The 16,425-nt window shown below is 41.3% G+C and overlaps 3 protein-coding genes across 3 annotated transcripts; 2 read left to right on the top strand and 1 right to left on the bottom strand.

Annotated features, from left to right (window-relative positions):
• Positions 1-957: 957 nt before the first annotated feature.
• Positions 958-5,588, top strand: LOC136516189 (UDP-xylose transporter 3-like). Its single transcript, XM_066509553.1, has 8 exons — positions 958-1,179; positions 1,253-1,496; positions 2,462-2,646; positions 3,073-3,140; positions 3,242-3,374; positions 3,768-3,929; positions 4,009-4,275; positions 4,600-5,588. The coding sequence occupies exons 2-8, from the start codon at positions 1,373-1,375 to the stop codon at positions 4,723-4,725; spliced, it is 1,065 nt and encodes a 354-aa protein (XP_066365650.1). The 5' UTR covers positions 958-1,179; positions 1,253-1,372; the 3' UTR covers positions 4,726-5,588.
• LOC136516190 (uncharacterized) lies at positions 5,469-8,648 on the bottom strand. The gene is made up of 9 exons (XM_066509554.1): positions 8,410-8,648; positions 8,247-8,309; positions 8,102-8,157; positions 7,263-7,356; positions 7,106-7,166; positions 6,462-6,543; positions 6,300-6,355; positions 6,036-6,099; positions 5,469-5,713 (listed from the first exon to the last, which is right to left on the bottom strand). Exons 1-9 carry the CDS (start codon positions 8,554-8,556, stop codon positions 5,650-5,652), a joined length of 687 nt encoding a protein of 228 aa, XP_066365651.1. The 5' UTR covers positions 8,557-8,648; the 3' UTR covers positions 5,469-5,649.
• Positions 8,649-10,150: 1,502 nt separating this feature from the next.
• Positions 10,151-14,218, top strand: LOC136517119 (5-amino-6-(5-phospho-D-ribitylamino)uracil phosphatase, chloroplastic-like). Its single transcript, XM_066510637.1, has 11 exons — positions 10,151-10,302; positions 10,400-10,492; positions 11,340-11,408; positions 11,518-11,622; positions 11,901-11,955; positions 12,769-12,842; positions 13,057-13,140; positions 13,219-13,359; positions 13,470-13,535; positions 13,633-13,742; positions 13,818-14,218. The coding sequence occupies exons 1-11, from the start codon at positions 10,195-10,197 to the stop codon at positions 13,984-13,986; spliced, it is 1,074 nt and encodes a 357-aa protein (XP_066366734.1). The 5' UTR covers positions 10,151-10,194; the 3' UTR covers positions 13,987-14,218.
• The last annotated feature ends 2,207 nt before the right edge of the window (positions 14,219-16,425 follow it).

The following is a 16,425-nucleotide window of genomic DNA, read 5'->3' as shown; positions in this document are numbered from 1 at the left end:
AGTGCAGGGTGTATTAGTTGCCTTCTCACATTTTGTGCCTTCTATTTTAGCACATTACAGAGTGAACATAAACATGCTACCTAATGCATGAAGGAGAACTATAATAAAAAAAACGGTAAGTCATGACATCAGTGTGTCAACGTGCTAACATGATTAACATATATATAGTCAAAAAATAAAATGAGCTAGAGAGAGGCAACATCAACCTAAAACAAATATAGTGCTTAAAATTGTATTCAACTGAGAAAGAGATATGCGTCACTATAGACTATAATTCTTTTCTAAAAGCGATGGCTACTTAACCTGAGGTGGTAAGTAGAATTCACTTGGTAGAAAATGACCAAACAAACAAAATAGATCGTGAAAACGACAAAAACAAAGACATTTCTATGTGTGTGGCAGGGGGGTGGGGAGGGGGTTCGTGTTTAGGGTTGTTTGGTTAATATATGAGGATATATGAAGGTCTACATTCCGTGTTACACACTGAAATATATAATTCAAGATAAAAAGATCAGTTAATATTTCTTCACTAGAATCTACATTTTGTATTGCACTTTGCACACGAAATATACAATTCGAGATTAGAAAAAAGACAAGTTAAGAGGTAGACACTTTAAGTGGTATATCCTCGTGCGAGTCTGGCTGCTTTGAGCTAGTTCTCCATTCAGGCCCGTTCGCGTGCCCTTAAACCCGGCTTGATCCGCTTCTTTTTTATCGAAACCGTATTTTCCTCTCACAAATTCCTTCAGATTCATCCAAATTCATTCAGATTCCTCCAAACGAATGGCCTCAGCTATGTTTTTGCAATTCCAGGAAAGAAAAGAAAGAAGGCTGGCCCCACATAAAAAAAAAATCTTGAACATTAGCAAAGTAATTACTGCCACTGCAGAGTCAAATACCCTTCCCATATAGCAATAGCAAATGCCCTCTCTCAAATCGCTTTCTCACCGACGGCGACCGACCGACCAGCCATATGATAAAGAGAAGCGAAGCGAACCACCCTGTCCCTCCTCGTCTCCCTCCTCCCCGTCCCTGATATCGCGAGACCGGAGGGGCGCACGAGCGCCACCGCCTTGATCCCGCCCGCTCCTCCCCCAGATCTCCTCGCCATTGCCGCCGCGCTGCCCAGATTCGCGCCCTCCTCGCTCAGATCCGACCGCCCAAGCCGACGGAGGAGCGGTAGGTCTGACCGGGCGCGACCCGTCTTCTCGTGGGCGCTTGCTGATCAAAATGGGCTCTTTCTCGGCTGCAGGTGCACCGGGCCGCGTGATTCCGGCGGCTCGATTGGAAATTTGTGATCTTTCGGGGGCATTCCTCGGTTTGTGTGTCGGTGCCGGTGGTGTGGTGGTGCTGTGTTTCGAGGGTCGCGGAGATGGGCGTCGGCGGGGAGAAGTTCCAGCTGGGGACGGTGGGGGCGCTGAGCCTCTCGGTGGTGTCCTCCGTCTCCATTGTCATCTGCAACAAGGCGCTCATGAGCTCCCTCGGCTTTAACTTCGGTGTGAGATCTGACTGTTTCCTGCCTTAGTTTCTTGATTTGTTATGTGTGTATGCTCGTGCTGGACGTTCGGTGATTCGCGTAGATCTGCGTGCTCCATTGGGGCTCTAGTTCTGGTGCATGGGATGTGTGCGCAAGGTTCAGCACTTCAGATGGTGTTGCAGGGCTTAGCTTCAGTGATAACTTTGAGGCAGTACTAGGAGTGCCAATTGGTGTCTGTCGAAACTTCAACAGTCGTTGATTGGTGCCAGTTTGATTGTGAATGGTGAAAGTGAAACATGTGTGACCCTGGAGCTAACTTGCTTTCTGTTAAAGCTTTGGTGGCTGTTGATGTTCTAGGTTAGAGTTACTTCTATGTAGTTGGTGAGTGAGGTTGGGTATCATGTCCTGGTTGTTTTTTGCATAGGTTGCTTGACACAAGGGAGTAGTATCCTTGTCTGCGCTGGTGACACATTTGATTTGCATGAGGAGTTCACGTACCCATGCATCGTATGAAGAACTCGTAACTTCCGTTTTTTTGTTTTTATTTAACGATAACGTAGGTTGACTTGTACTCATAATTTGGCTCAGGCCTGTGTTGCCTTGAATTGCAAGACTTTGCATCACAAATGCAATAAGATACTACTCCTGTATCCACGAATGTAAGGACTTGGGTTTCAAAATTTGTCCACAAATGTAAGAACTTCTGGCCTAATCCTCCTAAATAGAAATGATTTAACGCTATCATTTATGTCATCGGTTACCCGAATTTGCAGCATTTTGATTGCGTCAATGTGATTTAGGTGCTTGATTGAGGGGCACATGCGTCTTTTTGCTCCCTGCCTATGTTATCATAAAAATCGCGGAAGTCCTTACATTTGTTGACGGACAGAGTACTAGATCTTATTTTATCAACATGCACTGGAGTATGTAAGTCTGATTTAAATGACTTCTAATGTTTGTGAAATATGTATTTGTCTTCTGCAGCCACTACCTTGACAAGCTGGCATCTGCTGGTTACATTCTGCTCCCTTCATGTGGCATTATGGATGAAGTTCTTTGAGCATAAGCCTTTCGATTCAAGAACTGTCATGGGATTTGGAGTACTTAATGGAATCTCCATTGGGCTCCTCAACTTGAGTCTTGGCTTCAACTCTGTTGGGTTTTACCAGGTACATAGCTATCTTCTTAATGTAGTTCTTGTACCTGTCAGAATTTCCCAGATATGTCACTCTGGTCCTGCAATTATTACTTGTCTGGTACTCTGGTACTGCATCAGTGATACTTATTTTCAATATATGTGCTAGTACTCATGTAGAGGTCAAGAAAAAAGTTATCTTCTTCTTGTCATGTACCATACACTCTTTTTTTGACACAATATGACATCACCCTTTTTTTCTTGACACAATGTACGATACACTTTTTTATCTCAACTTTATGTACCATCCGCTCCTTGTGCTAGACACATTTTGTAGATTATTTTTGTTAGATTTGCAATGTCTTTTATATAGTATTTGTTATGGTTGAATAATTGGTGTTGCTCTTCCTTAGACAATAATCAATCCACCTAACTGATGCTGAAATGCCTTTATATCTAGATGACTAAGCTGGCGATCATCCCGTGCACCGTCATTTTAGAGACACTTTTCTTCAGGAAGAAGTTCAGGTCTGTGTTTGATACATTTTGTGCATTTTTTCTATAATATCTTCAGCTATCATTTTCTTTTTTTGAAAATCAGCTAACATGTTTCTTACTTCACTCCGCAGTCGGAGTATCCAGATGTCCCTTTCTGTGCTCCTTCTTGGTGTTGGTGTTGCAACTGTCACTGATCTGCAACTCAATGCTGTCGGATCCATACTGTCCTTGCTGGCAATTATCACAACTTGCATTGCTCAAATTGTATCCTTTCAGCAGCAGCTCCTATTTATTTTCCACAAACTGAAGTTGAAGTGCCTGATAATGTTTTTCCTTTATTTAGTAGGATTTGCACATATTTTCAACAGCATCTCCTATTTTCATGTGGCTAGCTTTGGTGTTCTGGTGTTCTAGAAGGCAAAGAAAAGCTAGTTTTCAGTCACATCAAAACATGAGATCAAACTGCTGTTATTTCTCTTTACACTGCTCTCTTATAAATAAGCAGAAGGTTGTCATGATTTGAACACAAGAACTTGTCAATGTGCTTGTATTTTGTCCTAATACCCAATGCTTTTTTCCTCTTGCTTGCTGTATAACTCTAATGCATTTGAGTTTCTGTTTTGTGGTCTGTTTTTGTAATCCTTGATCGTTTATCAGATGACAAACACCATCCAGAAGAAGTTCAAGGTCTCGTCAACCCAACTGCTCTACCAGTCTTGCCCTTACCAATCACTGACCCTGTTTCTCATTGGCCCCTTCCTTGATGGCTTTTTGACTAACCAAAATGTCTTCGCTTTTAATTATACTTCTCAAGTTGTGGTGAGTAGTAAAACATCTTTGGTGCACATGTCCCAACAGTTCTCATCGTATTCTAACTTTTCTCTTATCTCGTGTGCAGTTTTTCATTGTGTTGTCGTGCTTGATATCAGTCTCAGTGAACTTCAGCACTTTTCTTGTGATCGGAAAGACATCTCCTGTTACTTACCAAGTCCTGGGGCATCTTAAAACATGCCTTGTTCTTACCTTCGGTTATGTTTTGCTTCACGATCCGTTTAGCTGGAGAAACATACTTGGAATCCTAATTGCAGTAGTTGGAATGGTCTTGTATTCATACTTCTGCACAGTGGAGACCCAGCAAAAAAACACCGAAGTCTCCCCACAGCAGGTACCTTTCTCATGCACTGGAGAAATTTCAGTGTGCACCATTAAATTCTGCTGCCCTTTCAGAATTTGTAAATATGATATACGAGTAACCAATCCTGAAAGGTGTGCTAAATTAGTGGCAGACATTGAAATTTCTATTTTTTTTCAATTTTTTACAACTACTTATATATGGAACAAACTAGGCTCTATGTACTTTTAGATGTAAAAGTGGGATAATAGAGCCTTTGAGCAAATTTTGACATGTATTAATAACTATGTATTATTATATAGATTCATTTGTTCCAGTCTCTTGTTTGTAATCGCCACTGTTTTTCGTCTATTGCAGGTGAAAGAAAGCGAGGCAGCCCCTTTGATCTCAGACTCTTTGAGCAAAGTTGAAAACGGGGGCGGTGTTGTTGATGACGAGCCTTTGAAGGTACCCATGTGGAGCTCAAAGTATTCGCGGGAGTGAAAATTTCTACCTCTTGACGATGGCATCATACAGGATTCAATTTAGTAGGCAGATAGTAGGGTTGGAAGCCAACCCAGAGTGTAATGAACATTTCAGTTACATTTTTGGGCTTCTTTAGCGTCACAATCTACTAGCGTTAAAAGGATCTGTTTCTTGGGAGGATGTTACCTTCAGGGTTCTCAGATATACCTTGAAACTAGACAGCAGATATTGCATGATTGTATCTGGATACGCTCCACATCCTCTTACTGTAACTTCCAACTGGGACATGGCATGCTTATATCCAAAGATAGACTTCATTCTTTTTGTATCAAAAAGATCCGGATAGGACTTGTGACAAGATTTGTAGCATTTATAGGTTCAAGTTTGTATCATGCAAGTTTTGTACATTAGAAGTCAATTAAGGAAACGCCCGTGTAAGGTTACATATTTTAGCGGTTATGATACCTTCATGATCCAAACAATGGTTTGCTACTAGATGCGAAGCTCCAGTAGAATCTTGTGAAAATTTCATGATTTTGAGATCAATTTGGTATTTTGCATCTAACTTCATGCAAAGGCAAATCATACAGGTTTGGCACAGCTGTTTTTACACTTCTCACTACAAGGTTCTACAAAAAAACAAACCAAAAAATCTATGAGTCTCAAATTCTCACTGGAGAGATAGTAAGCACCAAAACTCCAGTCTGGAAATGAAATTATGCTGAGGATCCGCTGCTTCAACTTTCTCCAGTTTTACCATATAAGCAAAGTTGGTTTCAGAGCATGCACAACAAATAATCAAATAAACCACTGGCTCGTCATATGTATGATGTTCTATTGTATCACATGTTACGCATCCAAGAAACTTGGCTGTTTCGGATCTCTTGATGTTCTGATCAGTGTAGAAATTAGTCGGCAATATGACAGTTCATTGTAGATAGGTCACTCGACCTTTGCAACTCCTCCCTCTGGGAGGCTACTATCTGCAACTGCCTCTCGCACAAACCTGCAAAGCAGCATGGCATAGTATCAATGTCAACACCTACATTTTCATCAAGTTCTCCTGCCCAACAGAATCAAGTTCCTTGCTCATAAAAACATGATAAACATGGAAGATCACAATGGAGTTAATTCTAATTAAACTAGCTAAAATATTTTCAAACTTGTTATCTTGACATGCCCAGCTTTTAAAGTAGTTTTGCCATATGGACTTATTTGGATAGGGAGCTGTTGGATACAAATCTCCAGCATTTAGTTCAAATCACAATAACTTATTATTCACCCTATATATAATCCCATAAACAAATTAAATGTGCCAAGCATTGTACCTTGTCAACTTCTCTTGAGATGACTGTAGGACATATATTGCAAGGATGACGGACAAAACAAGCCCTGCATGTGTGAATGCCAAAGTAATTAGGATCCGAAAATTTAAGCCTTTGTTATATCAGAACAAAAACACCATAAATTGTTTGGTCAGTTGTCCATTGGATAAGGTAGGCTCCAATTCAAAGGGTAAGAGAGAAACTAAAACCAACACAACTTAGGGACTTAGCTACACAGAAGCTATCTGAATTAGCGAATGGACTCACCGGATCCAAATAACACATAAAATCCTCCAGCAACATCTATCTCAGATTGCTCCTCCCTGAATATGAATTCAAGCATTAACGGTATTCTTCAAAGTTGGCAATGTTTACTGCAGAAGGTTACATTTATGCTCATTCACAAATAAAGCAGATACAAATCTATACCATGTATATCTAACAAGAACATATTTTGGCCACTTCTGTAGATCCCAGAAATTCTTCTTTATGTCAGGATGAACTTCCACGTCTGCCAGGGAATGAAATGGTCAGTGGGTAGGGTACTAGATCGGCCATGTAAGACACATGTATATCATAATATCTATCTTAATATGAAACTTACTGCTCACATTCACATAGGACAAAGAGGAAAGAAAGGGAATAGGTGTAGCAAACAAGATGATGCATTTCATTATGATGTTTGCAAGCCTTGGAAGTTGACATGTCTATAGTATATTGGAGTTCAAAACATGCCCAGTAGACATCATATAAGGCTCAGGAATTGTTAAAGCCAGCCAATCGTATTCTTGATTGACAGAGGGAATCCATGTGCGATTAGTGAAGAACTGAATATTCTCAAATATGCTAGCGCACACAGCGGGTTAATCGTAGTAAAAGATAACTCTACACTGGCATACGTATTGAAAAGCACTAAAGCAGCAATACATGACAATGATGAAAGCCCTCATCACTGGCTTTTTAGTTGGCAGATCTAGAACCTAGACATAATTTTAGTGGACGTAAACTTTAAAGTGAGTATAAATGGCATGCACCAAAATAAATGTAATAACGACAGACACTACATTACATACAGTGGTGAGGCATGTCCACAACTTTAGCTGTTACCCCAAGTATATCATTTCCAGAGTACTTCTGTGAAATCCACAGCAAATGGTATTAAACAAAAGAAGGCAAAAGACGCACTAGGAGTGTGTAAACAAAAAGTCAAGCAAGGAGTGTATTCCTCACCAAATGGAAATCGATCAGTGGAACTTCAGAGGTCTTGCGATTTATAACATAAAGCCAAGGAACATGGAACTTTTCATGTCCAATTTGAAATGTTCTGCATAGTTATAAGGTAAGACAACCATACTTCTGCAAAGATAGCCTCATAAAAAAAACAATAATTGAACAAAAGGCATACAAAGTGGTGCAACCTTATCATATTCAGTCATTGTCATTTCTCTGATCAAATTCAGTCCATTTCAAGAAAAGTGTAGTACATAATATAATCTATACTACATGTCGGCCTCGAAACGTGCATCATAACACACTTTACTCAGAGGGATATTGCAGACTTTCTCTAGAACATGCCAAGTTCTAGAGTGTTCGATTTCAGAGGAGTTACAGCCATAACCCTTATGGGCCTTTGCGATGGATGAAGGTTTCATAAGGTATAGTTATATATTACAAATCTTTTCTATCACATCCATCCAGTAATGTGTTGCTAATTAGTTCCAGGATTTAAATCCTCCGCAACCAAAAGAATCATGAGGTAAAAGGACCTAACCACCTTTGTGATTATTTACTCACAGGCATAGCACATCTACAACCGTGCTGTCATTGAGAAAGAACAAGATGAAACTTCATTTCTCATCCAGAGAAAAAACACTCGTACGACATCTAAAAATTCTAGCATCTTGCATTTTAAGAAACTACTAGTCAACTTGGCAAAACCTAAATAGCCCTGAAATTTTTTGAAGAATTCACACAAACACTTTAAGTATCGTATGATACTAATGCATAATTCAGAAGGTGCAGTCTCAGACATGTTCATATACTGCGATATCTAGAGAGATGTTACTCACATCTTGTAGGGATCAGCACCAGTGAACCCCGTCGGCTTTGGGATCGGCATCAGCACCTGCACAAAAACCTCAATCAAATAAAAAAACTCCCCACAAGAAGAAAGCCCAGAGGTGGAACCTTCGATCTGTTCCAAGAAAGCCTCACCTCCCGGTTGACTGCGAAGGCTGGGCAGTGGCGTCCCACCACGTCGAACCACACCGTCCTCGACTGAAAAACCACGCCAAGAAAACGCACAGATCAGACACAGACGAACCGGAATAGCTCCATACTCGCTGCCTTGGGTACGGGTTGAGGTCGATTGGATTACCCCGTGGTACTGTCCCGAGCGGAGCATCGGGACGATGTCGCCTGGGCGGTATGCGGCGGCGAGGGGCGGGAGGGACGACCAGATGATGAGAAGGAGAGCGGGGAGGAGGCCGCGTCGGGTGGAGCTGGTGCTCCGGCGAGCGGCCATGGTGGGGGCGCGGCAGTCGCCGGAGTTGGGAGTGGGGGCAGTCGAGACGGGCACCCACGAATGGAGATGGGTTTGGTTTCGGAGTGTCAGATCTGGCGAGACTTGTTGGGCTGTGTTTGACTAATCGTGCGTGGCCCAGTTAGTTTGGGCCTTCCAAGTTTCAGCCCAATTTACGAATATTAAGTCCATAGGTGACTGGATTCCAAGTTTAGCCCATTATATAAAGCACTTGAAACAACAAGAACAGACCCTAAGTTAATTGGCTTGGAACCATGGAACAAACTCCAGTGTCCTCAAGGCCACATGCAATGACCACTTTTAGTAGAGGGTTTGGGGTTAAGGTTTCGAGGATCACTGATGGCTCTAGAAAAGGGTTTGGAGGCAGTGGGCGTGACATGGGATGGGTTGAGGCTCGACGGTGCAGCAAGGAGGCATGGTTGTTGCCAGAGCTACAGGCAGCGGGAGGGCGGTGGGTGGGGTTGGAGTTGTGTCACAGGTGGCCCTGTGATTAGGTGGGAGAATGGGGTCTAGGCATCAGCGATGGGGGATAGAAGGGGTGATGAGGGGGTTGGAGCCGTTGACCACCAGTGTTGCAAGAGATCGGTAGGGGCGATGAAGGAGTACACGAGGGAGACACAAGGGTGGCGCTAGGAGAGGAGTTGCACTACCCGAAGTCACGGTGAGTTGCGCATTAACCTCTCCTTATTTGTTTTACACCAATGACAATGACCTTATTGCCACTCTGTGAACCTTTACGTTTTTGACATAAAAAAAATGAAATTGAGGTAGAAAGAGGCTAGAAAATGTTGATTTGGGGTACATGGCAGAATCCGATTACCACAACATATAATTTGTGTTGTTCCAGCGACATTGGTTACCGGCGATAGCCTGCTTTGTCCATCATTCACTAGTGGTGGATCCAAAAAGGAATTATGTCGCATATGTTGTTTTCAGATAGGTGCAACAAATCACTCATGAGTTTTGGAAATGCATTCCATTAAATTCTAATGTAAAGCCACTTTGTTATTTTCATTAGAAGAGATGGTAATTATGAGCTAAACAAATGTAATTACGACCTACCAAAGTTTTAGCTAGCTTGGTAATGTCAAGGAAGATTATCATGTTATGAACTTTATGAACATCATAGAATTCAGCGTGGCATGGATAGTTGGCAACAAAACATATATCGCCAATTCAACATTTTATTTTCTTACAAAGTTATAGGTTAATTAACCTTTTGAGGCAGGTCGATGGATGTTAAAATAATGCCTATAAACTGCAAAGAAAGCGAAAGAAGAGAAACATTCTTGTATGCGATATTTTTTCCCAAGACTTTATACAAAAAGTAAAAAATACAAGAAAAAGCCAAAGATACTAAGCATTATCCAAAAAGGAAAATACATAAATATCGAGATTCGCGAAACTTTTATGCCTCAACTTGTGGCAGTAAAAGTTCACATGAATTCACTTCATACCCCACCACCAGCAAAAAAAAAGGAAATAAAATTATCCTGTATTTCGACATTTTACGGCCAGAAAAAAATGTATAAAATAAATAGGAAATTGGGGGAAAACTCTAAAAATAAAACCCCTCCACTACTATCCCTCTCTTCCTCTCTTCTTTTCTTTCCCCTTCCAATGGAGTCCTGTAGCTTCCGCGCCGCAACAGCGCCTTCTCCCTTCCCCTCCGCGCTCTCCTCCTCATCTTCATCCCTGCGCGCCCCATGCCCCATACTCCGATTTCTCGTAGGCAGCTTCCTCCTCCGCTCCGTATATATAACCCTAATTTGTTGGGCTTTTTTCGTTCTCGATTTTCTGTTCTGATTTTTCGGATGTTATGCAGAGACCAAGAAAAGGGAGGCAGATTGGGGTGCGCAGGAGGGCGTCCGGATTTGATACCTTCCCGCCCCTCCCCGGCAAGGTCTTCGTCGATGAGGTGCTTTCTATATTCTTTTGTTTGCCCTATCTTGATTTCTTGGAAAAAGAATGCATTTTCTTGGTTTGTGTTCGTTTGGTTTCAAGAAATCCGTCCTGCTCTAGGCGCAACAAATCTGTCAAATCAGCTGCGGTAGTACAGTTGGTGTCAAATTAGCTCTATGCGAGACCGCTTTTATTTTGAAAATCAGTACCGTTGTATTGTTCTTCGGTAGAACCTGGTACTAGCTAGCTTTAATTATTTGAAGCGCCTTCAGGTTAGATCTTCCAGTACGTTAGTTAGCAAACTCTATGTAAAAGGTGTGGTATCCTGGCTGTATGAGAGTTAGTGCCTTCTAAGGTGAGTCCATTTTAGTAGATGTGGCTCATATATGGTTTCATATCCTAACCCAAACTTTGCTTGGGACTAAATGGCTTTGTTGGTGTTGTGTATGTTTTCTTAGGCTTCTTGTGTGAGCAGCCTATTGAGTAAATCTTAGCCCTGTTTGGAGCACATGGATTTCTCTTAGGAATCGAACTGTTTCTTGTAAATCTCCTGCATTCCAAACTGGCACTTATTTTTATATAATTTTGTGCTGGAGCAGTTACTTAGACTGTGACTGTGTAACCGGTTAGCTGCTGGAGGGCTCAGAGTTGGCAGTTAGTAATTTTTTTCCTGAGCTCCTTGTTTGTTGTGTTGCATGGGTATTCTCCATAACTTGATTGGTAATGTGCTGTAAAATTGAGACCACCTAAAGCCACATCCAATATTGGCCCGTGCTGTTTTTTTTGAGGGTAGGGATTTCACTATCATTTTTAAAGTTACAGGTTAAAGAATATTCTTTTTCCTCTTTTATATGCTTAATTAGGCAATCGGAGCGGAATATGGGGAGGGCTTCGAAACATTTCGTATGGATGGACCACTCAAGGTTGATGTGGTAAGTATACATCATCATAAGTTAGATTCCCATATCAAATATATCTATTTGGTGTCCAAGAACATCTCTGTAATGTTAACTTTTGTTATAAATTTTCTCCATGTTTCAGGATTATCTTAATGAAAAATTGCAAGAATGCTTCCTTCAAAGGATAAGGCATGCTATGAAGCCGGATGAGGCGTTTGGTCTAATTTTTTCATGGGACAATGTTATTGTAAGTTTTCTTTTGGTGTTAGTGTATCAAATATTAGTGTCCTGATTTCTAAATGGCATCCTGGAGTTTTCTTTTCTACAATTATGGACTGTAAAGATAATGCAAACAAAGTCTAAGCTTACACTGGACATATTTCAACTCTTATCTGGTTTGATGCACCTCTGGGTGTTATTGACAGTTTCATTTGTACATGCTTGTATGTATAACTTGAAAAATATCTTTATTATATGTTGCGCCATTAGCTGCCTGACATGTGATGTCCATCTTTGTTCTCTTAGGCTGATACAGACTCGCTAAAGTTGAATGCTTGGAGACAGCTTGCTTTGGAGGAAGGTATGTTTATAAGCAAAGCCATGTATTTATGTAGGATACTACTGCCATGTGACCAGTCTAGTGCCTTGTTGCAACAATGGAAAGTGCAAGGACCATTTTCTATTTGCATGGATTTATTATGTCTCCCTTTTCATCAATGTTTTCAAGTCGTCCAGTCGAACCTAGTCGCCATGGGACCGACTAGGACGATTAATCACGATTAATCGCGATTAATCGGACGACTTGTACAAGTCGATGGTACCCCTAATCAATCAACAGGGACCGATTAGGACGATTAATCGTGATTAATTGCGATTAATCGGACGACTTGAAAACATTGCTTTTCATATTCTTCAGTAATGATATCGTCTAGTATAAGCACACAAGAAAGTTAACTCTCTTTTGGACTGAATTTTTGGGATGGAAGGAAGGGCTGTTGTATGAACAACACCTGTTCGTTTGTCATCTTGATAGTTAATAGGTTTTCAGCCTTTTTTTGCATTAAAAAATGATCCATGCTATCAATTGGAGGTAGTCGCCCTTAGTTGGATTTGGTTATGCCTGCAAATCTATTTTCCTCTACAAGGGCTCAGTTCTCACCTTGGCTTTCATACAACATTGATCCAAGGAAGAACACTTAAGGTTGGAGAGTTAGGTTGGATTCATAAAGCTATATTTTAGCACTTTCTTCAGTTGTGGGCATTTTCTTGAGCTTACTGCACCCAAAAAACAATAATTCTCTTATTAACTTCTCATAGTCATTGAATTGATATTCATCTCAATGTTCTTGGATGCTACCTTGATATAGTTGTTAAGGTTCTTTGTTTTGTGCAGGCAAGGATATCCCAAGTGCTGCGCATGTCCGGAAGAGCATTCTTCATGGTGCTGCTGACCATGTTCTTAGAAAGGTGTGAGTTTGTTGCATACGACTATATCATGTATCATTGAATTTGTCACCATTCCTTCATGATCAATTGATGTATCTTTTTGCAACTCGATTGTGCCACCTGATTTCTCAACAGAAAATTAAGAGGTGGAAAAGGAAAAATGCATGCTCTCTCACTTGGTATCTCCATTTCATTTTGTTTGGTACTCACTAGCAATTCTACATTGCCCATCCAGGTTTTGTACTGGGCAAAAGAGGAAGCTAAAATGGAAAAACTGAAGGCACGCCTTATAGAGCTGTACTATGAGAACCTGTTCAAAGTAAGTTGTGCTGCCTTTTGTAAACTGTGCTGCTTACTTGAAGTTTATCACCTATAACTAATTGCTCGTTTCATTCAGCTCGATACACCTGTAGAAGGATTGAGAGAATGGCTGGATGCTGTTCAGACAGCAGGGATACCTTGTGCTGTCGCATCATCCCTTGACAGGAGATGCATGATCGAAGCTTTGGATCGGATGGCACTAAGCAAATATTTCAAGGTGATTTGAGCTACCGTTTGAGCTTTTCAAGTTTATTACTGAATTACTGTTGCCTGAAAAGCATGCTGCTTAGCAAAGTTCATTTGATTCACTTCAGTTGTTGACTACAGGCGATTGTGACTGACGAAGATGATATGGAGTCGATAGCAAATAGGTTTCTGTCAGCTGCTATGAAGGCATGCTCCTGACCGGCTGACCCACTACTAGTCGTTATACATTATGTTAGGATATATAGCTCACACTTTTGCTGTTATTTTTTTTTCTTCCATGCAGTTGGATCGTAAACCCTCAAAGTGTGTGGTGTTCGAGGACGACCCAAGGGGCGTCACAGCCGCCCACAACTGTACTATGATGGCAGTTGCATTGATTGGTGCTCATCCAGCGTATGGATCTGTTTGTTGAAACTCTCGTCTCACCGATCCTCACATCTTTAGCTGACACTGTCTAATCACTTGCAGGTATGAGTTGGTACAGGCCGACCTTGCCATTGCAAAGTACAGCGAGCTCTCAGTGATCAACCTCAGAAGGCTGTTTGCGAACAAGGGAATCAGCTTCATGGACTTGCAGAAGCAGATAATCGAGAAGTCACCTCCCAAGAGGAGGCTGACAGTAGACACCATTTTCTGATGGATATACTTTTTATTTGGTGTCTGCCTGTTGTTCTTGAGTAGCCAACCACCTTCGACATTGTGTGTTGGCGTTGTATATAAGATAGTGCTGATGTTAGGTGATCTGCTGTGCCCCTCCTTGTGAATGCAATGCAGTAGTTCCATCAAGGTACCATGAAGAAGACTGCTGCATCAATGTTGCTGTTGATGTAAGCTGATATTATTCAAATTTATTCATATTTCATAGTCGATATCTAGCTCACCGACATCTAGTCTGACCAGGCCTGCAAGACGGGAAGCCTGCATCCAGACTCCAGAGTCCAAATACCCCTTCAGCAAAAACAACCTTCTTTTTTTTTTTTGCCTCTTTAACGGATAAACTCCTCAACTCTCAAAACCATTTAAATTACATCACAATCATATTATAAGGCAGTTTACTTTTTTTACTAAAAAAATACATAAAACATCTAATAAAATTTTCAAATCACAAAAAAAAAAATCTGAAATTTTAAAAATTTAGAAAGAAAATTCTAGAGTTAGATTAAGACACGAGAAACCCAAATAAAACATTTAATCTCATAAAAATACATCTAGACACGTCTAGAAGTTAGACTCAGCTCTAGGAAAATGAGAATAGAAAAAGATGAAAAATTCTCAAAATGTTCTTATGGACATCTAAACATGTTTTAAAAGCTTTCCCAAAATATAACTTACTCGTTTCATTTTAAATTGTAAGTTGTTCTGCCTTTTCTAAATACATAGCTGTTTGCTATGCATCTAAACATAATACAAATCCAGATATATTGCAAAAGTTATTATACTGAAAAAGTCAATTACTTACAATTTATAATGGAGGGAGTACATCAGTGGCGAAGTTAGAGTAAATTAGAGGGGGTGCCTTTCGTGAAAATTTAATCTGTAACCATGGTAAAAATTTGTTCCTAATAGTAGTTTTTTCAAAATTTTCTGGGTGCATGGGCACCCACAAGCTACTACGTAGTTTCGCCCTACATTTATATTGAATGCATTCATTTTGACCAACGAGCTGTAAAATAAAATGAACTTGGTTTAAGTAAATCAACAAGATTTGATTGTCCCCCTCACACACCTAGTCACGTTAAAAGACTTGGTAAATAAACAAGAAGAGGGAAATAGAGCATGCGCCAACATCTAGGCCCGGTTTGAAATCGTGTTCAGTCGAGGGAGACCCGATCAAAGCGACCTTAACAAAAAGTAAGAACTCCTGTAAGACTGATGACGTGGTCGAGCAAACAGACGTACGCCAAGAGATTAGTATATACCACCAATCACGCCAGTCGAAGGAAGGTACAAATAGTCAAAGTCCGATCCCGTTGTATGCATAATAATGGAAGGAGTTACATCGGCGACAATCAGCCTATTCGTTTGGCTGTGGCTTGTTGTAAATGATTATAAATTTCTAGCTGGAACAGTATTTTTCTCTCACATAAACCAGTCAGCAGTACTTCTTCACGAACCAGCAACGATACGAACCAGCCAACCGAACACGCTGAATATAGAGAGCCTGCTCTCTATAAAAACATCAACGCCAGGCTTATATACTTGCCAGCCACACACACATCAACAGCCCGTGGCCCATTTACAGCCGGAACATCACGGGCCTTGTTCAGGCCTCCTTCATGCTCTCTCGCGTGACTCTCGTCTTCAGCTTTCTGTCGTGACGGTCGTGACAAAATTATTTTGTCACTGGGCACTTCAACCTCACTATTTTTGCAAGGCCATAGAAAACCAAATTCACCAATAAATAGGCACTACACTTTCGAGCACCACATGCCCCCTTTCATACCATTGTCGAGGCACCAGCTCACCAGCACCACCATACGCTTTGGCCTCCCTCCCTGCTCCCCCTGTTGAAAACCTCCTACACAACTTGGCGCCAGATTGAGGTATCATGTTCCTGGTGGCGGATCTAATGGTGGGGCGGGTGGGGCTTCAACCCCCTACCACCGTGGGTAACGTCTAACGTGAAACCCCCCTTCCGCCATGTATGTAGCGTAAAGGAGTGGTTGAACTCCATTGATGCGCTTATAGGAGGGGCTGGATCTATTGGGAGGTTGAAGACGATGTGAAACTCATAGCTTGGGCTGTTGGCGAGTGGGCTTCAATAAGTGACTGAAAAGTCCAGTAGCCCAACATAAAAGGCCCAATATCCTAGAGTCATGTCTCTTCTTTATTTTCTCACTTCCTCTGATTTGGCAATACCCGACTTGAGACTCCTGCACCCTGATCTCTCGACGGCCACTACTCTCAAGTCCTAAACCCTAGAGTTGATGGGTGGATAGTGTAGGGTGCAGTGTGAGATCCCGCTGCCTAGAATTTTTTTTCTCGGCCCACCCGAAACATTAATTTCCTTTATTTTTACATAGTAAAATTGCGAGCGGCCTGGCAAAAAATGCGAGCCGCAAACCTACCCATTGCC

This window comes from Miscanthus floridulus, chromosome 17, assembly GCF_019320115.1.
Source record: "Miscanthus floridulus cultivar M001 chromosome 17, ASM1932011v1, whole genome shotgun sequence".
Lineage (NCBI taxonomy): Eukaryota > Viridiplantae > Streptophyta > Magnoliopsida > Poales > Poaceae > Miscanthus > Miscanthus floridulus.
The sequence above is the reverse complement of the archived record's forward strand: the minus strand, read 5'-3'. Positions and strand labels throughout refer to the sequence as shown.